This window comes from Schistocerca serialis, chromosome 3, assembly GCF_023864345.2.
Source record: "Schistocerca serialis cubense isolate TAMUIC-IGC-003099 chromosome 3, iqSchSeri2.2, whole genome shotgun sequence".
Taxonomy (NCBI): domain Eukaryota; kingdom Metazoa; phylum Arthropoda; class Insecta; order Orthoptera; family Acrididae; genus Schistocerca; species Schistocerca serialis.
The window spans coordinates 576,027,262-576,054,569 of record NC_064640.1 but is presented as its reverse complement, the minus strand read 5'-3'; the positions used below and the strand labels follow the sequence as shown (position 1 = coordinate 576,054,569).

The 27,308-nt window shown below is 40.4% G+C and overlaps 1 protein-coding gene across 1 annotated transcript in view; it reads right to left on the bottom strand.

The window, feature by feature from the left end:
* LOC126470466 (zinc finger FYVE domain-containing protein 26) overlaps positions 1 to 27,308 on the bottom strand; it is a 370,429-nt gene that overhangs the window by 194,933 nt on the left and 148,188 nt on the right. The window contains exon 18 of the mRNA XM_050098326.1: positions 2,422 to 2,595. Within this exon, the coding sequence (XP_049954283.1) occupies positions 2,422 to 2,595 (174 nt within the window). The remainder of the gene's footprint in view (positions 1 to 2,421; positions 2,596 to 27,308) is intronic.

The window sequence follows — 27,308 nt, the reverse complement described above, 5'->3', positions numbered from 1 at the left end:
ATTCAGAAACTTTATTATGAATACTTCGACAGTTTACTGATAAAATTGTGACAGTTGAAATGTCTTTATTCTGAATGTCGTCTGACTTTCCTTGCTGCATATTGACTGGCGAATGTTCATCAGAGCACCTCAAACTATTGATTAGCCTAAAAAACCCTCATGTGCACTCCACAAGCTCTCTGCTACCTGAGTAGCTGCTTCCTTTAAGTAGTGCACCACTGGCCTATCAAGGGGATTTCTACAAATCCCCACACAGTATTTCAGGTCTAGAAATCTGCAGCCAAGATCATCACAGAGTTGATGAAGCCTTTGGTTGAAACCATAAACTCAGCTACAAACCAAAGGACCCCAATCCAACTCCGGGAACGATGCTGCAAATTGTGAGCTCTGCACCCTGCACACAAGGCCAGCAGTCTTCACCACCTCTGCCAGCTGCCTGTACGAACTGAGGATTGCCTCAGAACACGTGTGACATGAGGGCCCTGGCAGACATACTGAGTGCACATTGGCTTTCTTTCCAGCCCTGGATGCTATCTGCCTAAGGGGCTCCATAACACGCCTAACATTGGAGTTCCCAATACCTGGTAAACCCCTGCCCCTATGTGCCTGCTCAGACCCTGCAGAGTGGTCACCTGTCCATGCACAAGGTGAATGGGAGAGGCCAGATGACCAGTCACCACATTGGAACTCTGCCTCGAGCAATGCGAACATGTTAGCACCCGCCACCCATCCTGCCGTGAGGGTAGATCCACCACGTTGGCTGCACTAGGAGGTGTCTCAGAAGCACAGCCCGTGGGCAAAACAAGCAGCACCTGAGTGTCCCATGCAACATGCCAGATTCTCTGCCACTGCTATACCCTGAGGCAGCAGCCTGAAAATAATTGACCGTAACCAAAAGCACATTCAGCTGTTTGTGAACTGCGGCCAGCTCCCCCTGCGTCCACACACAGCATGCACACATCCTAGCCATCCCAGCAAGACTAACTGAAGAAGTGAACTATAAAAGCAGACAATCCTAGATACGCAACTTGCTACTCTCCTGATGTGTCACCAATGGACGCTGATGCATTAATGAGTTTTGTAGGTGGCTGTTCAGTGAGTAACTTTTCCACTACAGACTGAATGAATTTATACTTACAAATATACGAGATTAAACTTCTTAAACAGAGAAGCATGCACAAAATTTAATAAATATACTATGTGGAAAACAGAGAAAAAGATAAACACTTAACTTGCTGCTCTGAAGACGCATATCAGCTAAGAGCTGGAGCCTCATGCTAAGCAATACTAAAATTGTAAATTAGATAAAATCATAGCATACAACAGGTTAAACAGTGACTGCCTATTATTGACAAATAGTCACAATAATAGTGCAAAATAGAATAATCCAGTATAAATACTACCTGAGATACATCTAGGTCCTCCTTTTATTTGGTTCAGGGAAAAAAGATACTGGCATTCCAGAGATGCAACTAAATACACAGTAAAACACACACTTGGAATTTATAATGTAAGATAGAAAGCCATACGTGGTTGCTAGGCTTGGGGTTATTCCAAGACTTCCAGATCCAAGAAGCAATGACGATAGGATTAAATCTGCTGTTCAAGATAGTATTTTCTTTATTTCCTTCTAAAAACAAAATTTAGTCATACTTTCCACACCTCTTCATACACCAAATTCCAAATTGTTTGCTACATTTTCTATTTTGTTCACCAATTTGTTTTGTTCTATTTTGATCATCTGCCTGATATTAACATTCTTTGTTATAATAGACAAAATTGATGCTATGTTGGTTTGAGTTAACTTCTCATGAATGGTAAAAACACAGGGTCTATATGGTTAGCCTCCCATAACTTCTATCTCACATATATACCACATGATCTCACCTTCCTGCATGGGGCAACATTCATATTCTGTTCCCCAGTTAGCCTGCCTCACCATCTCTTCCCCTTCCCTCCTCCTACTTTCCCTTGCCTGCATCAGCCACCAGAAACCCTCACTGAAATGAGACTTGTAGTGCCAGAATAATAGTGTGACATCATAGATATAGGTTTTTTTACAGTTTTGTTAGTTTTAATGAAGATCATCAACCAAAACATTAGGTAGAAGTTGAATTCTGATTAATGTGTTTGTCTACTGCTAGACACCTCAACTATACAATGAATGGGTATCTCTACTCTTTCCATTGTTTACACAATTACAATTTGATTTCAGAAGATGTTTTACTGTATGGACAAAATGGAATTTATAATTCACAAAAGAAGAGAAAGGAAAGAATCTGGTTACCAATAACTGAAGTTTATGTTTGATTAATCTGTAAAACACTCACCTATTTCTGAATACAGTCGGTGCATATGCTATAAATTACAGTAGTCTAATAGTAAAGCATGTAAGCTCAGTATGTTCTGAGCAAAATGTACCTTGGTACAGAGCTGCGTCTTTTGATGAAAGAGTTTCAGCAAAGGAACGTAACTGTATTTGAAAATCTCCTAATACATTATCACTCAAGAATTCCAGTAGCAGCTGCAGCTTCTCTTTGGAGTTACAACCAAACTCAAGGTCACTTTCAGAAAAGTAATTGGCAGAAACGTTACCTGAAATTTTATGAAAATTTAAAAAACTCCAGTTAGAATAACATTGAAGCAAACAAAACCAAACTATGTTAACCATCAGCATATAACTTTTTTATAAGTATTCCTTGTATTTCATTTGGACACTGTTCTACTGCACTGAATACATAGTAAAGTAGTTTCTCCAATTTGCAGAGATGCACTCAGTTTTTTAATATTACTTCCTGTCATCCTTCAGTATTGGGTAGATCACTGTAATCACACTCTTGTGCACAACTGTAGTATCAGAGCATCTTTTATCAGCTGTTTCCTAATTGCAAATCAGGATAATAAATAAGCATCAATCTTAGCAGCCAAACAACTGTACACTCAGGCTGATTACCATGTTTGTATCAACATCCTTCACACAGCTAGGATTTAACCGTGTATATCTCAATACTCAGCATAAGAAATGTAAGAAAGCCAGCAAAATTTCAGCACTTGTGATGTACTACTTTTCATACAGTGTAAGTAAAAATCAACAATATTGTGAAAAGGATAGAGTGCTGCTCACCATGTAGAAGAGACATTGAGTCACACACAGGCACAACAAAAAGACTGCTATACGTTTAAGCTTTCAGCCTAAAGGTCTTTTTCCGAAATAGAAAAATCACACACACATTCACACGAGCACAACTCACACACACATGACCACTGTATCTGGCTGCTGAGGCCAGACTGCAGACTGCAACTGTACTGGACTGGAGCAGCAATCTGGTGTGTGTGGTGGGGATGAGGAGGCGGCATGGGGTGGGGAGAAGAAGGGATGGCAGGGTAAGGGTGGAGAAAGGTGTTGTGTTGCTTGTGGGAGCATGCAGGGATGTGGCGGAGACAGGTTAGGACTGTTAGGTGCAGCTGGGTGATTTTGGGGAGGGGGTGAAGGTGAAGGTGGGGGTGTGGGAAGGGAGCAAAATAGGAGAGAAAGACTAGTGGTTGCATTGGTGGAATAGATGGCTGTGTAGTGCTGGGGTGGGAGCATGGAAGGGGGTGGGTAGGTGGAGGACAGGGACTAGAGAAGAATAAGGCCAGAGGGTGAGGGGGTGGAGGGGATGGGAATTTAGGATATACAGCAGGGAGAATCCCCACCTGCACAATTAAGATAAGCTGGTGTTGAGAGAAGGATGTACATGGTGTAGACTGTGAAGCAGTCATTGAAGCGAAGCACATTATGTTGGGCAGCATGTTCAGCAGCTATACAGTCCAGCTGTCTTTTGACCACATTTTGTTGGTGGCCATCCATGTGGACAGACAGCTTGTTGGTTGTCATGCTCACATAAAAAGCAGCACGTTTGGGCATGAAGGGATGATTGACCGATGCAATACTTGCATCTGAGCAAACGGTGCAATTTTCGAACACCTCTTGTAAATGTGATCTGTTGTAAATGTAGAAGTTACAAAATAATTGCCCTCATTGTAATCAAGCAAAAGCTATTCTCATTTTGTGTTTCTTTCCTTTTGTTACTTCTTTTTTTGTTGTATACAGACGCTATTTAGTTGAGAAAATGTGTAACTTACTGGTAACAATGCAATTCAGAATCTTATACTCATTTGCTTGTGATGCAATACGGTAGATTTTTGTTGTCCTGTACTTTGAAATACACCAACAGAAGGCTGTGAGATTGATAAACAAAACAATAAATCGTACCTCAGTGTAAACACATAATTGTCTAATGCAATGCAAAAAAACACTACCTGCCAGTCACAAGACTCGAACCCTGAGCCCCATGCACTAAAGTGACACTCATAGGCCTGAAGCCTCACTGATGTGAATACTTGACTTGGGATGTTATGTGCAGGTGTGACAGACAAATAGGCTCAACCACTGCACGTGTGGCAAGATATGTCATTTGGTGACATCCCATGTTCAACATATGTCATCCATTTTCTGGGGTATTTCCCAACATTTATAGCCCCATACATTTTGTATGAAATTACTTGACTCAGCATCATCTATGCTGGTTCAGGGGTTTTTTACACATTAATAAGAATCAACCCATATACATGAAGGGCATTCAATAAGTAATGCAACAATTTTTTTTTTCTGAAGGCAGGTTGGTTTTATTCAGGATACCAATACATCATACTATTCAGCAGTATTTTGTCTACAAGACCTAGACAGCAGTGTCATATCTCAAGGAGGAATATGAAACATTTAGCTCCGGACAGGAGAATGTAGAGAACCTGTAGCTCAAGTTTGGAAAAATAGTTGATCAATCAGTGGATAGCTATGAGGCCTAGATGTCTAAAGAAGTCACCTGGAGTGGCCTGACACAGCTGCAGCATTTCCACTTCCAAAAATGAATTACTACACAATAATCCACCTTATCAGTGATCTATATCATTTCATTTTGGCTACTCTAGTGGCATGCTACAGTACTGAAAAACAGGGTTTCAATCTGTACCAGGGCCTGGAAACAAACAAAAAATTAACAGCAATATAAATTAGGATAGATTGCCACTCACCACATAGAGGAGGCACTGAGTGGCAGACACTCATATTTAAAAGACTTTTAAACTTGCCTGTCTGCTCCTCAATGCCTTCTCTATGTAGTGAGCAGCAATCTATCCTGATTCATATTGTTGTTATTCCATCTTGGATTTTCCATTGTTTGAAAAATATAACAACATGACTCTATTTTTTTGGGTGATGATTAAAACATTGTGATTGCCCCTCATATGTATCTAACAGAATAGTGTCTGATGGCTGGGACTCTCATAGTATGCAGTCTCCATAAATGGAAACTTCTGAAGAAACTGTGAATAACACATAATGAATGTAAAACAAAGCATAGGAGACAGATAGAGAGATGATAAAGTAAACTTGTTTGGCCACTGAAATGGCAATGCATGAAGTCTTCAACAAATACTGTAATAGCACCTTATCGAAAGACCGTCACAAAACCCAAAGAAAATCTGGTATGTTAAGGTTGTCAGTTGCAGTGAAGTTTGTGTCCAGACACTTATGGAAGACATAGGAATTGAAATTAAGTGTAGCCAACAAAAAGTAGAAATGCTTACCTCTGTTTCCAAATGTTCCTTTACAAAGAGAAATCTGAGAGCACTGCACCAGTTTAATTCCTGCACTACTGAAATATGGTAGAGTTACATATGACGACTGTTCAAAAAATTCCAAAACATTGTCCACAAAATTTTTCAGCACATACCTTTTACATATTGTGCATGGTCTCCTTCGAAATACTCCCCTCCACAATTGATACACCACTTCCAATGCTGTTTCCACTTCCGGGTGCAGTCTTGGTACAGCTTTTGCTGGATCACGCAAAGTGCCGTCTGTGAATTTTCTTTTTCTCATCTATTGTTGCAAATCTTCATCCTTTCAATGGGGTTTTTAGCTTTTGAAATTAAAAACCTGCAGAGGCCAGGTCTGGAGAGTACAGATGATGAGGCAGCACAGTGATTTCGTTTTTTGTGGCATGGTCATGCACCAACAGGGATGAATGTGCAGGTGCGTTATCGTGACGCAAGAGCCATGAATTGTCTCACCACATTTCAGGCTGTTTCTTTCTCACATTTTCTCACGGGCATTGCAACACATTCCGATAGTAACACTGATTAACTGTTTGTCCATATGGCATGAATTCATGATGAACTAATCCTTCACAGTCAAAGAAAACTATCAGCATGGCTTTGACATGTGACCTTAGCTGAAGAGTTTTTTTTTTTTTTTTTTCTTGGATAACCTTCCCTGACCATTGTGTAGATTGAACCTTGCTTTCAGCATCATAACCATAGACCCACATCTCAACATCAGTTATGATTCTTTAAAGGAACATCTTGTTCTCATTTTCATGATCCAAAAGTTCTTCAAATGTTGTGAGATGAAGGTCTTTCTGGTTGGTTGGTTCATTTGTTGGTTGGCTGATTTGGGGGAAGGGACCTAACAGCAAGGTCATCGGTCCCACCAGATTAGGGAAGGATGGGGGAGGAAGTCGGCAGTGCCTTTCCAAAGGAATCATCCAGGATTTGCCTGAAGCGATTTAGGGAAATCATGGGAAACCTAAATCAGGATAGCCGGATGCGGATATGAACCATTGTTTTCCTGAATGCGAGTCCAGGGTGCTAACGACTTTGCCACCACACTCAATGAAGGTCTTTCTGGTTTTGGCTCATAAAACATGGGAAGAACTTGCCAGAAACTTGACGCATTCCAAGATGCTGTGTCAAGATTTCATGACATGATCCAACTGAAATGTTACATTCTTCTGTAATCTCTCGAACAGTCAGACTTTGATTGGCATGCTCAATTTTGTTGACTTTCCTGACATGAGTGTCATCAGTAAACATCGAAGGGCATACTGAATGAGGGTCAAATGATTGAGGGGGGGTTATGTGACTAAGCAGTGAGGTCATTAGTCCCATGGTTCCAAAGTTACTTGCGTAAGAGAGAGTCTGCTAAAAGTGGATGGCTCCAGTCGGAGGGGTCAAACTATAAAGTGAGGAAGTGAAAACACACAGCGGAAAGCATAAAAGGGTGGGCCAAATATAAAAACTGGAAAAACAGAGTCACAAAAGAACAATCTTTGCATAGTGGAATGATCATGGGTCCCAGACATAGAAAACACGAAGAAAGGTCCCAACCCCTACCACCCTGCCCCTACTCCAGGAGTAAAGCAAAACCTATTATCTGAAAATAAAATTACTAAAGCAAAACCTATTATCTGAAAATAAAATCACTTTCACTTAGAAAACTAAGAATCATTTCAACCATCCATGAATTGTCTGCTAATATTAAAAATATTAAAGACAAGTAATCTAAAAGGCTATACTTAGTATGAAGGGCCAAAATAAGTGGACATTCCACCCATATATGGGACACCGTCAGTCTGGCTCCACAGTCAACATTGTGAGGATGGCTCGTTGGGCACAAGAAAACACCTTTAACTTCATTCTAGCCATTTTTAAACCATGTGAACCATTTGTAACAGCATTATTTGGTGTGCCTTTGTAAAAGTTTTTTTGAATTTCATGCAAAATTTAATGGAGAAGTGTTGCTCCTCTAACTCTGCCATCTCGAAATTCGCAAACTGTGTGACAAAATGTTCTACTCAATACAGCACTGAGCAATAACTAACAGACGTACAACAACAAAACTTCCGGCAGTTACACATTAAACGAAGGCATATGCAGGAATTCCAGCTGCATTTCGCTCCAAAACACCACTGGCATGAAATTACAAATGTTCCAGAATTTTTTGAACAGATCTTGTAGATATTAGTCCAGGACAGAAAGAAGATCAGCACTGGTAATATAATCATCTGTGTTTTATACTGCAGATCTAGATTACAGCTAAGAATTCAGCTATCATCAGTGCATTATAGGTGGAAAGGGTTGTTTTGTCCCCTGGCTGCTACTTGCAGCACAGCCACCAACCATACAGCCATAAACTGTGAGTTGCCTGCCACAGCTCCAACCTGATAATGAAACTTCCTCTGAAGATTGGACAAAAGCAATCTGCTTCAACATACACATGCCAGGTCGTTTTCAACCAAACCTTCAGCACCTGCAATGGTACCATGAGGTGCCAGCCTTGCTGCTAGAGGCATAAGCATTGTCACAAATGACGCTGCCATTGCAGCACTACCTTGCTTCTGCGAGTCACATGCCTCCACTGGATGAGTATATAGGACTTCATCTCAACTGTTTTTGAGCTCCCACCCCACTGGACCTCATCGCAACTGTCCTCAAGTTCACTGCCTCACTGGACTTCATCCTCACCATCTTCAATCTCACCTCCTCACTGGATTCTATCTGCAATCCATCCTCGAGAGGCTACTGCTCTCCACCAACCACAGACTTCAGTCATGTAAGAACATTCCAGTACAATCATCAGTGATTGTGGGTAGCATTAATAAAACCAATGAACTGCAGGGACACATTCCTGACTGGAAATGGAGGAAAAAAGGTCCCACGAACACGTGTCCGGAAATGCCATGGTAGATGGCAATGATGAACTAACGTTCCTCTGACCATGTGCTGTGTGTTCCTCATGTGTCACAGGCTATGTGATTGATGCACCATACTGTAAGCAGCAGAATGGATCATTGGTAAAGAGGACTGATGGCAGAAATCCCATAACTTTGATGGTCTGGGGTGATAGGGGTAGTGGCAGTTGTCAAGAAGCATGCCCACAATCAGACTCGTTGGCGGATCACTTGCCCGGAACTTGTATTAGGATTCGTCTCAATGTCCTGTACAATGTGGTACTCCAAATCTGGTGCACACACAGTCCACTGCTTACCTGCATGTTCATCTGTCTGAAAGGATCTATGATCACACCAACACCCAAAAAGGGCTTGAAATGTTGTATGATGTGGTTGGTAGAGCCGTGCTGCCTCTCAACCATTCCCATTTGCTTCGCCACACAAAAACATCATCTCGGCTTGTTCCCAAGATGAATACCAGACCATACTGCTGCTTACAGTATACTGCGTCAATCACACAGCCTGCAACACACAAGGAACACACGACATGTGCTCAGAAGAACTCTCATTCATCAGTGCCATCTACTGTGCCAATGACGGTTTTCTGGAAACATATTCATAGGGCCTTTTTTCCTCCATTTCCCGTCAGGAACCTGTCCCTGCAGTTTGTTGGATTTATTAATACTCTCCCTTTATAGTTTGTGATTTTTACACCAACTCTTTCATTGGAAAAAATCCTTGCAGATGAGACCAGGTCCCCTCTACACTTGTATACACCCAATCTCCAGTCCATTACCCATAAACATAGTGGAACAATCACGAAGTTTAATCTAAGCAACAGAACATTGTGGGCATACTAGGCTCCATACCCCATGTGATGGATTGTGCAGGGAAGAATGGACAATGTGTAAAGTGTAAATATTGGTGTGGACAAAAGTGCACTGCAGAGGTAGGAAAAAAAAAAACTGTAGACACATGAATACCATGTTGTTTAAGTAGTTCATTGGTTCTGCAGCAGCCTGGAATTTGGAAGAAAAAATTCTCAAAGTGGGGAGGGGGGGGGGGTGCTTACATTGTGGATTGAGCTTCAGGCAGGCCTTTGCAGCCAGCCAAGTGATATGTAGATCAGACACCTCCATAATTCTGTATCTTAGCAGTGCAACAGTGCTGGCACAGCACACTGCTTTGTGGTGCTCCGCCCTCAGTGGTTCACTCTGTTGCTGCATGATGTAGCTCAGTGTCATGATTATGTGACAGGAGCCTACCACTTATAAAGCAGCTGGCTGTAGGGAGTATAAATGCTCATAGCTCAGCCTGAGGTAAAATTCCTTTGGTGTTACGCATTCGACTGGTACAGTCTCCACATTAGTTACAGGTTGAATGTACATCTACAACCTCTTTACATGTCAGACCTATATGACGAACAAAGCTCAATTTATATCATTGACAGTCGGTTTGAATCTTTTCAGGATCTATTTTACAGTGAAGCATCTTGGCATTTGCAAAGCAGACATCCATGATATTAACTTAATTTACTAAGTCGAAATCGGACGAAGATTGATGTTTAAAGGCATTATTCAGACTTCGTATAAGGAGTTTTTACTAGCAGTTTGCAACTACATTAATTAAAACGGAAAATAAAAGGTTGTAGTCAGCGGCTTCCATCGAGATTGGAACTGCTATGTCATACAGTACGAGCACCACAACGCACAAGGGAATCTCTTTTTTTCTCAATTTTGGTTTTTTTCTTTTACTTTTTTTGACGATTACCCCTATTTTTTCTCTTATTTTAAAGCCCCTTAGGAAAATGGCCACTTTTCATCCTATAACAAAAAAAAAAAAAATTCTGGTCCACATCAGGCGTTGGCTCCTGACTACACCTCCCACAGAGAGCTGCCTATATACCAGGGGAAATATGGGAATTCAAGATTAGGGCTATCCTTATACACAAAACAAAATCTTCCTTTTTCTGAATTTTATTTTTATTTTCATTTTTTTTTTTTTTTTTTTTTTGTTTATTTTTGTTGTGTAATTGATCAGACGCCTTCTGCGCCCCGCTGGTAATATGTTGAGTCACGTCTTCTCGAAATTGATGTGTTCCGTTCAATAGTTCAGAAATGTTCATTGGTTCAAACAGGAAACCTTCTTCACTCTTGGCTTAACACATTCCAGCTGCGAGGCGGGTCGTGGAAAGCACTCCCAAGGAAGTTCGAGAAAAATTGTCTGTATTTTGGGTGACGGACAACGACATAATGACGGTCGTTGAGGTATGTCCAAAGATCGAGAACAGAGTCTACAGTTTGTCCAAATAGGTAGCGAATGGCATGTCCACGAATCCAATTCACAGCATTGGTCTTTGTCCGAGGAAAATAGTCACGTCCCGGAACTAATAATGAAGGGGAGTATTCCGATTCAGAATGTCCCGCGTTAGAAAAGCCACAATACGACGAATAACCTCTGAGCTAACGACACACTGGCGACAACAGATGGACTATAGTCACTGCGATGTTGCCTGAGCCTCAAAACGCAACCTTAAAACACACAAACAGGTGTTACTTATGTGAAGAACGCCGTTCTTGGAGTCCAGAAATTAAATATACTTTCTAAGTGTCTCATCTTACAGTGGATTATATCGTACGAGTCTTCGATGTGGAAAACGAATGGCAAGTGAATTTAGCGATGTAATGCCGGCCTACACCCGGAAGTAAATGCGCTATCAGAGTGTTGACAAATACTTGCTACGACGCTGACATTTCTCTGCTCTCTTACGAGGCAGTTCTTCAGCGAAATGCTTGTCGTGATTCTCCGCTACGGTTCTTCAGAGTGGAGACGTGCGCGCACGTTTGGTTTTTATGCGGCGTTCTCCCCTGATGGTTTCTGACGTCGCCTTGTGAGCTATGTATAGATTTGAGACATTCAATTATCATTAATCCAGAATGCTACAAGTTTCAGCTTCCGGCGTGGAAGAAGGCTGTTGACGCCGACATTATATCATTTCAATGTAGGGAAAGCAAAGCGGGTCATTCAATGTTTCTCATTCAACATAAAGCATGTGAGATAATTTTCCGTAACGTTCATAATCATCTAAAAATACAAACGAAGTAAAAATACATTGGAAGCTTATTCGAATTGAATATAATGTAAGATACCAAACGCTTTGCACCTCGATGTCGAATTTGTCCATGTGCAATCTTTTGCAGCATACACATGGAATGTCATGATTACCACGAGAATGAAGAAATATGTTGGTAAGGATGGAAGCAAGAAGACACGCAGTCAACAAATATTCGATTCCTCATTTATTTCATTTGAGACGTAAGAAGAGGTAAAGCGAAATATTGCTCTCGTTAACACGAAAGATATGCCGCACATATTGATAACGAGGAAGTCTGCGTCTTCATACGTTTCCTCCTTGAAATCTGTATGCTCTATTACATACTAAGTAGCCTGATCATTGTTTCAGTAATGTTACCCTCTTGTTTGACCCCGTAACGATGAACAGATTCCAAATGCATGTCTCTGCATGAAAGTAGCTGTTCGAACCCTTCCTGGGTTGTTTTTTGTGTTTTATTGCTTGGAATTCCTGAAGCAGACCACTGTGCCTTCCCCCTCGTGGGTTAGGTCTCAAAACTAAACCGCTTTTTATCCAATGGCATAATTTATTCAGACAGCATCAGCACAAGACTATCAAACGAAGCCTTCCATTTACAGTTGCAACACTCAAACCAGCACTGACCGAAGTGTAATCCACGGTCATGGTCCGAAATTAGCAGCTGCCTGCTACTGTGGAAAAGTCCGTACTTAACTTTCGATTCCGCAGCACCATTTTATCTGGTAACACTGTGTAGTTGCAGAGTTGTGCCAGCATGTCTGTCCTCACACTGTCAACTTTATGTATCTCACTTCTCCTGTAGCGTTGATCACGAGGAGCCGAAGTAAATGAGTGTATTCTGCATGACGTAACATTCAGTATTCCCTTCTTTCATAGCCACTCTTCATGTGCATCGATACCAAATAGGAATGTGAAAACTCTTGCGAGTGAGAGAATGAAAATAACAGTCGTAACACGAACAAGCAATTAATTAATAATGTTTATTCCAACGCAGAACGAGAATGGATTTAAATATAAAAATCTATATCTATATCCATATCTATTGATCTTTGAGTTGGCACAATGCAAATACAATCTTAGCATTTAGTTACTGAATTTAGTTCTGGATGTTTGCAGAGAAAAGGAAAAGTCGGTACTTCTCGCTAGTGTAATATAATTGAACCAGCAACTACCCTTTCCTTAGAACACGACTCAAGCAGGTCTCCAAGTAGGTACGAAGGCACTGCTGCATTCTGTTCCCTGACATTGCTCTGATGACGGTTAATGCAGATAGTTCCGATTATGAACTACTAAACGTATTTCAGGTTAGTTCCTAGGATAGTAATATTAAATTTGCGTTGTAGACGGCACATGAACGTGACGACTATCCATATTACTCATCAATATAAAAAGAGAATATTATGGGAATTTAGCAGGATTACTCAACATGAATTCTGAAATTGGGTGACTGACCGCACAGGTGCTAAACGTCGTCAAGAGTATACGATGTCCTAATCGCATTAGGAATATGAAGATCGTCTTCGACAGCTCGCAACTTTCACATTGCTATCTCCACCCTACTCCAGACAGCCCTCGGTGGAGTTACACTACGTTGCCGATGTAATGGAAGGCCTTCAAACCGACAACAGACCACATATTGAAAAATACAAGCGAATTCTCTTGCAGCGTAAGCTTATTGTAACTAATCTAAAAATTATTGGAGAGGAACATTGTCCTATTCAAAAAAAGTAAAATGTTACACACTGTTGACGTCAAACGGACATTATTTATGTCCTGGCTTGTGTCCTACTCATCTATAATATCAAGTGTACTATCAAAATGATTATATATAATGGATGATAGTGTAATGCATTGATACCAGATGGTGGGTTCACAACAGTATTGATGCGAAAATAAAACAGAAGTTCACAAAAGTGCAGTTGTGCATTTTCGTACGTTTTCACCTCCAGATGTACAGTCGTGCTCAAAAGTAACCGAACGACCTGAATTGCATTTCGCCTGATTCGCATGCAACCTGCATAACGCAGCTGTCTAGCAGGTCCTCTAATCGCTCCTTGGTACAGTCGTTTGACTATTCAAAATGGTTCCAATAAGTCACCACTTGAAAACACTGCCTGTATTGCAATAATTCAAGATGTAAAGTAATACCACGATACTACAAATATCAGGGAACACATTATCACAGATAAGACTGTCCTTAAGGCTTGTAAGCTCACATTTACTACAATAAATGACATACCTGAAATGTTACCACTCTCATAATTACGTCAGATTGGTAAAGCACGTAGTAAGTTCGTCGTATCCATGATTTCCTCTTCAAAGTCACATACCGTACTTACTATTTGACACCAAATGACATTAAAAATCTAAGTTATTCACGAACAGCTAGTTGACAATATATATGAACTTCAAATGACACGACGAACCGTCTTGTTCCGCATATGGATTCAAACCCAGCTCATGCAGACTAAGCAAATATTTCGTGACTGACGGAAACTAACAGTCATTCCTGATTAGGCACACAGAGAGTGATATACCTCCATTTCAGACAGTATCAGTTAGCAAATATCAACTTTAAATTGCATAACGCAAACATTTTTCACGGACGCGAATTCCTACCCAGCATCTATTGTCTCTGTTAACGAACTACACGAGTGTATTAAATATTGCTTCTTCACAAGTAACTTACTTGAAATGCCGTGAGGTAAAGCTTTGTGTTGGACACGGATTCGAACCTAAAACCTAATCGGTTTGCTATCGAAGCACAGTCAAATGTGACATATCGGATTTTCGCGACAGTAGCTAGATGTTTTAACTGAAATGACGAGACGAAACATTAATTTTTTCCTTCCCAGGACTCCAACCCGGTACCTATCACTGTTATATTCTAGAGAAAACGAACGTTAAATATGGGTTTGTTGCACCAGCAGTGACGTGTGAGCATGTTTGAACTAGAAATAATATGACGAAGAGTTCAGCGCTCACTGGGAATACAGCCCCACACATATCGTTGTTGACTACACACAAAGAGACGTCAGCTACCGAATTTTTTCTCCACCAGCTGCTCAGAATAACATCTTGAACTTACAGTCATCTCGCAAATAGTTCTGTGTGTCATTGGGAGTTAAATACGTCAGATATCGTTAGTGTTGACAACGAATGAAAATACATTAAAAATCAAAATTATTATCCACCAGCAGATAGGTGTTCTCATGCTAGAGCTTGATAATACATAATTAAATCTTTAGTGCCGGGCCAGGGTTCGATACCATTCATGCGTAATATGTGGAGATGTTGAGGAATCTGCAGTTTTGAACAAACAACAAATAGTAGCTGAGCTGTGTTGCCACGAAGGCATCAAATTCCGCGTTAAGGGTGGTCTGAGTTGCATTCCCAGTTCAGAACCAATTTCATCGACATACAGAAGCTCGCATAAAAGATGGAATAAATGTCCTGTGACCATACATAGCGTTTGTTTCGTCACTTGAATTAAATAACTAGTATAAGGAAGGTTACTGGTGATAGAGTTTCTACATGTCGCCACTCCAGACTTTATTGTGGTTCAACCTACCGTCTACTTGGTAGAGAAGGAATATCATCTTTAATGTGAATTTTCAGACCACACTGCCATTATATCTTCTTCACTTGGTGTAGCAAGGAGAGAATGGAATCTGTCTCTTCATATCTAAAATTATTGACAGAAGTGGGAATCAAACCCAGACCATAGGTATAACAACCTACCATCCGTCCAACAGACCACCAAATCCTCTTCTCTGCGACTCATTTCTCTATCGTAACGCCGTTGCACCACACTGGATGAGAATTCTGACACACAGGCTCCCTGTAGCAAGTTGCAGCATGTTCAGTAAATTCATTTACTTGGTTGACTGAATCACCATGAACTAGCTACCTCGGCTACCCAGTGCATACATTCGACTCTCTTTTGTAATCACCGAAATAAAATCATGTAACTGCCACCTACACAGAACTGCCAACAGTGTAGGATGCAGAAGTTTAAATAGGAAGTGTTCCTTTCCACTTGAGCTATTCTATTGCGCTATCTGTTTGTAGAAAACGTCGTTCAGTCCAAAAGAAAAGCTGTAACTGCTTGTCTCTCAGAAGTCAAGACCTGGCCATATGCATAATCTCACAGTGCTGTGGAATCCAAAAGTTCTGGAGGAATAGTTGTCGAGCTCGGGAGCTGTTGTAGCTACGTGTCAGCTAATAGCGTAGACAAGATGTCGCGAGTTCGAATACATTCAGTGCTACATTTTTTAAAACGCAATTCTGCTGTCTGCTGAAGTTATCAATCTAATGGAACTTTGGACATAATTCCCTTCACTTCTCAACCCAAAGTAGTCGCATGTGGAAAAAGGGATAACTACTGTGACATTTTGTTCTATTCAGGTTTAATAGACAGCAGGGAGCAGATGCATCTCTAAGATGTGTAGAGAGAGCGCATCGTGCCATAATATGTCAGAAAAGTATTTTCTACATTATCTGTCGTGTGGTAGTGAGATTTTACTCTTCTTCAAACTTTGTTTGACAGCTTTAACTCAGAACAAGTTTTCTACATGCATGTAATCAATAAACTGCATGTGCATTGTCAGACTGCCATAGGTAACATCAGAGAATTTGCATATATCGTTGGTGATTAATTTCTCTCTCATGTTTACTATTGTTTTAACAACACTAAAGGAAACCTTACGAAAATTGTGCACTGTATTATAAGAAATGAAATAAAACTAACCACGATAACCTTACGACGAAAGTCTGTTTTAATAAAACCGAGTATCTGTACACAAGCGTGCCTCTATCGACACGAATTAGTAAAATACTACTCACTTAGATTTTGATTGGGTCTGTGTTTAATTGGTATGCTGTGTCATACTCAAGAGATATGCAAATGTGGCATTTCATAAATATAGTTACGTATTCCTAGAAACCCAAAATTCGCTTGTCAGCAGTGGAAAGAGGCGTTACCTGTTGTGCAGCATTGTAAGTTTTTCAACATTGCACAATGAGCCGAAAGCATTTTCTTGCGATTTCCTTATTGAGGTTTGTTCCGACTGCTTGTTGCTCTTTCACAGAAGGGATGAAAACGTTGCAGTCAGTGAGACTGGAACTGCGAACCATAACAGACGCTTTTTCACAGGTCAGCACATTACCACAGAGCTGGCGAAGAGGTATGGGTCTGAGCTTCCTCTTACGAGGGCAATAGGGACTAGAACTCGTAAACCGCTATTTAAAGGTCGAGATTAGTTGCGATTTCCACCTTCAACGATTTTCCTGGGCTGAAAACCGTAAATTTACAATCTTTCGTTATTCTTCAAACGATAATAACTCAAATTATTCAATGGAAATGACAGGTAAAATCAAGTGAACTTCGAGGCTTAATTCCGTGCACACCAGGAAGTAACTCGTCGATCACAGAGTTGCCAAACATACGTTGCCTTGTTGCCAAATCTCAGTTACAGTACCGGCAGGAAGAAGACGAACCGATGCGATCCTACAGCGGGCTGGGAAGTGACCATTGTTGGTGTCTCCAAGTCGCGGCTGCTACGGCCTGGAATATGCAATGCGTCTGATTCGCTTTCTGTGACTAGGTTTAGGGACTGGAGCGTAGTTACTAATAATACTCAGAACTGACTGCAAACTAAGCATCATAAATCAGTAACTCTCATTGTTGTTTTTATATTTCTTTCGTGAGTGTACTCAAAACTAAGAAACTCATTCACAGGCGTTTTCGTGCCTCACCGATAGTAGAGCACAACAAACAAATAAAAATAAAAGAGAATGTCTGTGTGTGTGTGTGTGTGTGTGTGTGTGTGTGTGTGTGTGTGTGTGTGTGTGTGTTGTGTGTGAGAGAGAGAGAGAGAGAGAGAGAGAGAGAGAGAGAGAGAGAGAGAGAGAGAGAGAAATAAAAAGCAATGAGAGGGAGTGTAAAAAATTGTTGTAAAGAAATTGAATCCTGGTATTTAAAGAAATCTTTCAGTAAAATGACACGTTCCACATTATTACAAAATGTCGTATTCATGATCTGTGGAACAAGAATTAATCTAATGTAATCTAATCTAATCACATCATATTGATGACTAGCCATGAAGAGTCATGGATTACCGAAATTTTTGCCAATACCAGTAACCAAATCTAAACTTGAAAATAAAAGACCACAATTTTTGTAATAAACCGTGACTCCTATCAAGACCCTTTCGTCCCTGTTATCTAACCACGAAAGATGTCTGATATCCCGCCATTCTGAAGTAACAAAGTGTGCATGCACTTAAAGATGAAGTGCATGATGTGAAGTTCTGTGACGGAGATACGAACTCAACACGTAATCGGATTGTTAACTAAGAAAAATCAAATGTTACGTATCGGTTTTTCTTATGAGCTGCTAGGTGTCTGAATCTAAAATAAGGATACAAACTTTTGTGCCTAAGCGACAATCGAACTGCACACCTACCGTGCATCCACGAATATAGCTTAAGTATCAGTTACTTACTCATGAACAGTAAGATGTGTGCGTGTTTGACCAGAAATAACGACACCTGTTGCGATTGTTGGCAACACATGAACAGACATTAAAAATGCGCATTAATTTTCACTAGCAGGTGGGTGTGCACTTGATAAAGCTTGAAATGAAATTATGAATATTTTTGTACTGGATCAGGTTTCAGACCCATATACCTACCTTTGGAGGAGACCTAGAGAAGATTGCAGTCTTGGGAAAAGGAACGAAATGATTGAACTATAGTGTTCTGAGAGATTCAGATCCTCGAAAGAGGAGATACGAATTCGAATCACAGTCCATCACCAAATTTTTCAACGTCTCTGGTTCAATCAAGTACAAGTAAAATAAAAGCCCTTTACATGGCTATCGGTTCATCAAATAAAATAAAATTTTCTAATGTAAGTAAGCTTACTGGTGACTGTATTTCTGTTTACCATGACTTCCGCTATGTCATTTCCCAACGTAAACCAGGCCGCCCAGTTGGTAATGAAGGAACGTGATGTTTAATGCGGATTCTGGATTATAACGTCTTTCTCTTGAGGTTACCAGAGGTAAAATCAATTTGTTTGTGACTCTTAAAAGTAAATGCCTGAACCCACGCATTGCAGCTGTGATAGTTCGTTCCACCAGACCATTGTGGCCACATTTCCCATCCCCAGGAGTGTGCTGTAACGGATGATGTGCTTAGCTTACTAAATTAGTCACGGTGGAAAAATGCGGATCTATTAAATGGTCAAGTAGAAGCAAGCTTCTGACGCAGAGATTATGCTATTCTCATGTCAGCAGGATATAAAGACTCTGCTAGGGATCATAGGCTGGATGTGAAGCCATTTTGATTTTTCACAAATTCAGCAAATTTCTTAGTTCGTGAAAATCCACTGTGAAGTGTGAAGTTGCCGGATAATTCGATTATTACTGCCATTATTACTATCATTTTATTCATACCGCTGCTGGAACACGACCGTAGTCTTGAGGTAAAACGCGAGACCAGCTAATATGACGTCTGGCGACCGAAAGCACATATCGATAAAATTTTTATCGCCCCTTTCCTCTCGGTGCTGAAGCTATGAGTGTAATTCAAGCGAATCTACAATATCATATTAGCTGATCTCGCGTTTTACCTCAAGACTATGGTCGTAGTCAAGAGTAATGTACTAAGACTGGAGTCAAGACTTCCTCTGGGAAGTGCCGCAGTCTACATGTTGCCAGATCGAGCATATTGCCAGAGATAGAATTCTGAGAGGAGCACGACTGTACTGTCCACCTTACGTGAACGACTCGGCGGTCAATTTTTTGGTCTCAGACTATATCTACAACACATATTACACGCTGAAGAACCAGAAGAATTAAAAAAAAAAGTAGTTTATGAGAGCAACGTTAACCATAGCGTTCGAAGTATTCATAGTATTGTATACGTGTCTGTAAACGCCTTCCAATGACCACTCAAGGAAGACAAGGATACACACTCTAGCTTCAATATTATAAATACGCCTCAGTTTGTGGATGAACTCAGACTTAGGTTGATAATAATTTTGAATATTTAGCAGCACTGTACCCATTGGTGTTAAACTCGTTTTCAAGCAATGATTCCCACAGCTACAGTAACACTACTTGTGATACCTCTTAGACAAAATACTTAAGCAGTGTTATCAGACGAAAAGATCGACCTGACACAAACTGTGGGAAGTTTGTTTTACAATCTTCGTACCTGGATAATGAGCTTCTTCCTATTTGAGAGCCGGCCGCGGTGGCCGAGCGGTTAAAGGTGCTACAGTCTGGAACCGCGCGGCCGCTACGGTCGCAGGTTCGAATCCTTCCTCGGGCATGGATGTGTGTGATGTCCTTAGGTTAGTTAGGTTTAAGTAGTTCTAAGTTCTCGGGGACTGATGACCTTAAGAAGTTAAGTCCCATAGTGCTCAGAGCCATTTGAACCTATTTGAGATATCTGTGAACGTTGCTGCTTAAGACTATTTAAGCAGAAACTAAATTACCTCAGCTTCGACAATGTTTAAAGAAATCGTCTTATCGGCACTAAATCGTGGTTTGTGAATTGTTTACCGGCCGTACTCTGCCGTATTTCGCCGGTTGGAAGGCAAAAGCTTCTGACAAATTTCACACAGAAATTACTGTTACAGTGTACTTATGGAGCCAAATGAGTGAATTGCGTATTTTCCGGTGAGAAAGAGCACTGGCAAACAGTCTTCGCTACATTAGGTTATTTAAACTAGTGTCACTCTGAGCTAGAATTTGTGGTCAGCGACTAAGTGTAAGGTCAATGTTTCGGATGCGAGTTTTGCAACTGTGAAATACCTTCCTACATTATAGAAGCGAATACTAAATTTGAACTAATATTGCGAAAATTTTGTGTTTGGAGAGCTTAGAATGAAAATACTTATGTGTACTTCAAAGGGAAACAATAGATTTTCTAAAACATTGTCTGTCATACATAACTTGAAACAAGTCATGTCGACCAAATCATGTGGAAGAACTGACAGCGAGGTATATCGGAAGGCAGTAAGATCTCTTGCCTTTTGGTTTGTCAGCACTCGATCGCCATTTCTAGGCGAAAGTAAATGAAGGAAGGCAGCGCCTTTTTGTTATCAAGTAACGCCTTCGTCAATTACTTTAGTTTTAATGTGATCTACGAGTAATTGCTGATGTTTGAAATTAACATGAAAAGGATTCCGTAGACAGGGAAAGAACCTGTTCTTGGGAAACTACTTCTATAGTGATCAAAAGGCATTAAATGATGTTCAAGCACTTGTGTTCCAGCAGCGGTGTGAATAAGATGATAGTAATAATAACAGTAATCATCGAATTATCCGGCAACTTCACTTCTCGAACTAAGAAATTTGCTGAATTTGTTAAAAATAAAAATGGCTTCACAACCAGCCTATGGTGCCTAGTAGAGTCTTTACACCCTGCTGACATGAGAATAGCATAATCTCTGCGTCAGAAGCCCGCTTCTACTTGACCATTAATAGACTCGCATTTTTTCCACCGTGACTAATTTTGTAAGCTAAGCACATCATCCGTTACAGCACTCACCTGGGGCTGGGAAATGTGGCCACAATGGTCTGGTGGAACCAACTATCACAGCTGCAATGCGTGGGTTCAGGCATTTCCTTTTAAGAGGCAAAAACAGATTGATTTTACCTCTGGTAACCTCAAGAGAAAGACGTTATAATCCAGAATCCGCACTAAACATCACGTTCCTTCATTACCAACTGAGCGGCCTGGTTTACGTTGGGAAATGACATAGCGGAAGTCATGGTAAACAGAAATACAGTCACCAGTAAGCTTACTTACATTAGAAAATTTTATTTTATTTGATGAACCGATAGCCATTTAAGGGGCTTTTATTTTACTTGTACTTGATTGAACTAGAGACGTTGAAAAATTTGGTGATGGACTGTGATTCGAATTCGTATCTCCTCTTTCGAGGATCTGAATCTCTCAGAACAGTATAGTTCAATCATTTCGTTCCTTTTCCCAAGACTGCAATCTTCTCTAGGTCTCCTCCAAAGGTAGGTATATGGGTCTGAAACCTGATCCAGTACAAAAATATTCATAATTTCATTTCAAGCTTTATCAAGTGCACACCCACCTGCTAGTGAAAATTAATGCGCATTTTTAATGTCTGTTCATGTGTTGCCAACAATCGCAACAGGTGTCGTTATTTCTGGTCAAACACGCACACATCTTACTGTTCATGAGTAAGTAACTGATACTTAAGCTATATTCGTGGATGCACGGTAGGTGTGCAGTTCGATTGTCGCTTAGGCACAAAAGTTTGTATCCTTATTTTAGATTCAGACACCTAGCAGCTCGTAAGAAAAACCGATACGTAACATTTGATTTTTCTTAGTTAACAATCCGATTACGTGTTGAGTTCGTATCTCCGTCACAGAACTTCACATCATGCACTTCATCTTTAAATGCATGCACACTTTGTTACTTCAGAATGGAGGGATATCAGACATCTTTCGTGGTTAGATAACAGGGACGAAAGGGTCTTGATAGGAGTCACGGTTTATTACAAAAATTGTCGTCTTTTATTTTCAAGTTTAGATTTGGTTACTGGTATTGGCAAAAATTTCGGTAATCCATGACTCTTCATGGCTAGTCATCAATATGATGTGATTAGATTAGATTACATTAGATTAATTCTTGTTCCACAGATCATGAATACGACATTTTGTAATAATGTGGAACGTGTCATTTTACTGAAAGATTTCTTTAAATACCAGGATTCAATTTCTTTACAACAATTTTTTACACTCTCTCTCATTGCTTTTTATTTCTGTCTCTGTCTCTCTCTCTCTCTCTCTCTCTCTCTCTCTCTCACACACACACACACACACACACACACACACACACACACACAGACATTCTCTTTTATTTTTATTTGTTTGTTGTGCTCTACTATCGGTGAGGCACGAAAACGCCTGTGAATGAGTTTCTTAGTTTTGAGTACACTCACGAAAGAAATATAAAAACAACAATGAGAGTTACTGATTTATGATGCTTAGTTTGCAGTCAGTTCTGAGTATTATTAGTAACTACGCTCCAGTCCCTAAACCTAGTCACAGAAAGCGAATCAGACGCATTGCATATTCCAGGCCGTAGCAGCCGCGACTTGGAGACACCAACAATGGTCACTTCCCAGCCCGCTGTAGGATCGCATCGGTTCGTCTTCTTCCTGCCGGTACTGTAACTGAGATTTGGCAACAAGGCAACGTATGTTTGGCAACTCTGTGATCGACGAGTTACTTCCTGGTGTGCACGGAATTAAGCCTCGAAGTTCACTTGATTTTACCTGTCATTTCCATTGAATAATTTGAGTTATTATCAATTGAAGGATAACGAAAGATTGTAAATTTACGGTTTTGAGCCCAGGAAAATCGTTGAAGGTGGAAATCGCAACTAATCTCGACCTTTAAATAGCGGTTTACGAGTTCTAGTCCCTATTGCCCTCGTAAGAGGAAGCTCAGACCCATACCTCTTCGCCAGCTCTGTGGTAATGTGCTGACCTGTGAAAAAGCGTCTGTTATGGTTCGCAGTTCCAGTCTCACTGACTGCAACGTTTTCATCCCTTCTGTGAAAGAGCAACAAACAGTCGGAACAAACCTCAATAAGGAAATCGCAAGAAAATGCTTTCGGCTCATAGTGCAATGTTGAAAAACTTACAATGCTGCACAACAGGTAACGCCGCTTTCCACTGCTGACAAGCGAATTTTGGGTTTCTAGGAATACGTAACTATATTTACGAAATGCCACATTTGCAAATCTCTTGAGTATGACACAGCATACCAATTAAACACAGACCCAATCAAAATCTAAGTGAGTAGTATTTTACTAATTCGTGTCGATAGAGGCACGCTTGTGTACAGATACTCGGTTTTATTAAAACAGACTTTCGTCGTAAGGTTATCGTGGTTAGTTTCATTTCATTTCTTATAATACAGTGCACAATTTTCGTAAGGTTTCCTTTAGTGTTGTTAAAACAATAGTAAACATGAGAGAGAAATTAATCATCAACGATATATGCAAATTCTCTGATGTTACCTATGGCAGTCTGACAATGCACATGCAGTTTATTGATTACATGCATGTAGAAAACTTGTTCTGAGTTAAAGCTGTCAAACAAAGTTTGAAGAAGAATAAAATCTCACTACCACACGACAGATAATGTAGAAAATACTTTTCTGACATATTATGGCACGATGCGCTCTCTCTACACATCTTAGAGATGCATCTGCTCCCTGCTGTCTATTAAACCTGAATAGAACAAAATGTCACAGTAGTTATCCCTTTTTCCACATGCGACTACTTTGGGTTGAGAAGTGAAGGGAATTATGTCCAAAGTTCCATTAGATTGATAACTTCAGCAGACAGCAGAATTGCGTTTTAAAAAATGTAGCACTGAATGTATTCGAACTCGCGACATCTTGTCTACGCTACTAGCTGACACGTAGCTACAACAGCTCCCGAGCTCGACAACTATTCCTCCAGAACTTTTGGATTCCACAGCACTGTGAGATTATGCATATGGCCAGGTCTTGACTTCTGAGAGACAAGCAGTTACAGCTTTTCTTTTGGACTGAACGACGTTTTCTACAAACAGATAGCGCAATAGAATAGCTCAAGTGGAAAGGAACACTTCCTATTTAAACTTCTGCATCCTACACTGTTGTCAGTTCTGCGTAGGTGGCAGTTACATGATTTTATTTCGGTGATTACAAAAGAGAGTCGAATGTATGCACTGGGTAGCCGAGGTAGCTAGTTTATGGTGATTCGGTCAACCAAGTAAATGAATTTACTGAACATGCTGCAACTTACTACAGGGAGCCTGTGTGTCAGAATTCTCATCCAGTGTGGTGCAACGGCGTTACGATAGAGAAATGTGTCACAGAGAAGAGGATTTGGTGGTCTGTTGGACGGATGGTAGGTTGTTATACCTATGGTCTGGGTTTGATTCCCACTTCTGTCAATAATTTTAGATATGAAGAGACAGATTCCATTCTCTCCTTGCTACACCAAGTGAAGAAGATATAATGGCAGTGTGGTCTGAAAATTCACATTAAAGATGATATTCCTTCTCTACCAAGTAGACGGTAGGTTGAACCACAATAAAGTCTGGAGTGGCGACATGTAGAAACTCTATCACCAGTAACCTTCCTTATACTAGTTATTTAATTCAAGTGACGAAACAAACGCTATGTATGGTCACAGGACATTTATTCCATCTTTTATCCGAGCTTCTGTATGTCGATAAAATTGGTTCTGAACTGGGAATGCAACTCAGACCACCCTTAACGCGGAATTTGATGCCTTCGTGGCAACACAGCTCAGCTACTATTTGTTGTTTGTTCAAAACTGCAGATTCCTCAACATCTCCACATATTACGCATGAATGGTATCGAACCCTGGCCCGGCACTAAAGATTTAATTATGTATTATCAAGCTCTAGCATGAGAACACCTATCTGCTGGTGGATAATAATTTTGATTTTTAATGTATTTTCATTCGTTGTCAACACTAACGATATCTGACGTATTTAACTCCCAATGACACACAGAACTATTTGCGAGATGACTGTAAGTTCAAGATGTTATTCTGAGCAGCTGGTGGAGAAAAAATTCGGTAGCTGACGTCTCTTTGTGTGTAGTCAACAACGATATGTGTGGGGCTGTATTCCCAGTGAGCGCTGAACTCTTCGTCATATTATTTCTAGTTCAAACATGCTCACACGTCACTGCTGGTGCAACAAACCCATATTTAACGTTCGTTTTCTCTAGAATATAACAGTGATAGGTACCGGGTTGGAGTCCTGGGAAGGAAAAAATTAATGTTTCGTCTCGTCATTTCAGTTAAAACATCTAGCTACTGTCGCGAAAATCCGATATGTCACATTTGACTGTGCTTCGATAGCAAACCGATTAGGTTTTGGGTTCGAATCCGTGTCCAACACAAAGCTTTACCTCACGGCATTTCAAGTAAGTTACTTGTGAAGAAGCAATATTTAATACACTCGTGTAGTTCGTTAACAGAGACAATAGATGCTGGGTAGGAATTCGCGTCCGTGAAAAATGTTTGCGTTATGCAATTTAAAGTTGATATTTGCTAACTGATACTGTCTAAAATCAAGGTATATCACTCTCTGTGTGCCTAATCAGGAATGACTGTTAGTTTCCGTCAGTCACGAAATATTTGCTTAGTCTGCATGAGCTGGGTTTGAATCCATATGCGGAACAAGACGGTTCGCCGCGTCATTTGATGTTCATACATATTGTCAACTAGCTGTTCGTGAATAACTTAAATTTTTAATATCATTTTGTGTTAAATAATAAGTACGGTATGTCACTTTGAAGAGGAAATCATGAATACGACGAACTTACTACGTGCATTACCAATCTGACGTAATTATGAGAGTGGTAACATTTCAGGTATGTCATTTATTGTAGTAAAGGTTAGGTTACAAGCCGTAAGGACAGTCTTATCTGTGATAATGTGTTCCCTGATATTTGTAGTATCGTGGTATTACTTTACATCTTGAGTTATTGCGATACAGAGCTGTGTTTTCTAATGGTGACTTATTGGAACCATTTTGAATAGTCAAACGACTGTACCAAGGAGCGATTAGAGGACCTGCTAGACAGCTGCGCTATGCTGGTTGCATGCGAATCAGGCGAAATGCAATTCAGGTCGTTCGGATACTTTTGAGCACGACTGTACATCTGGAGGTGAAAACGTACGAAAATGCACAACTGCACTTTTGCGAACTTCTGTTTTATTTTCGCATCAATACTGTTGTGAACCCACCATCTGGTATCAATGCATTACACTATCATCCATTATATATAATCATTTTGATAGTACACTTGATATTATAGATGAGTAGGACACAAGACAGGACATAGATAATGTCCGTTTGACGTCAACAGTGTGTAACATTTTACTTTTTTTGAATAGGACAATGTTCCTCTCCAATAATTTTTAGATTAGTTACAATAAGCTTACGCTGCAAGAGAATTCGCTTGTATTTTTCAATATGTGGTCTGTTGTCGGTTTGAAGGCCTTCCATTACATCGGCAACGTAGTGTAACTCCACCGAGGGCTGTCTGGAGTAGGGTGGAGATAGCAATGTGAAAGTTGCGAGCTGTCGAAGACGATCTTCATATTCCTAATGCGATTAGGACATCGTATACTCTTGACGACGTTTAGCACCTGTGCGGTCAGTCACCCAATTTCAGAATTCATGTTGAGTAATCCTGCTAAATTCCCATAATATTCTCTTTTTATATTGATGAGTAATATGGATAGTCGTCACGTTCATGTGCCGTCTACAACGCAAATTTAATATTACTATCCTAGGAACTAACCTGCAATACGTTTTGTATTTCATAATCGGAACTATCTGCATTAACCGTCATCAGAGCAATGTCAGGGAACAGAATGCAGCAGTGCCTTCGTACCTACTTGGAGACCTGCTTGAGTCGTGTTCTAAGGAAAGGGTAGTTGCTGGTTCACATTATATTACACTAGCGAGAAGTACCGACTTTTCCTTTTCTCTGCAAACATCCAGAACTAAATTCAGTAACTAAATGCTAAGAATGTATTTGCATTG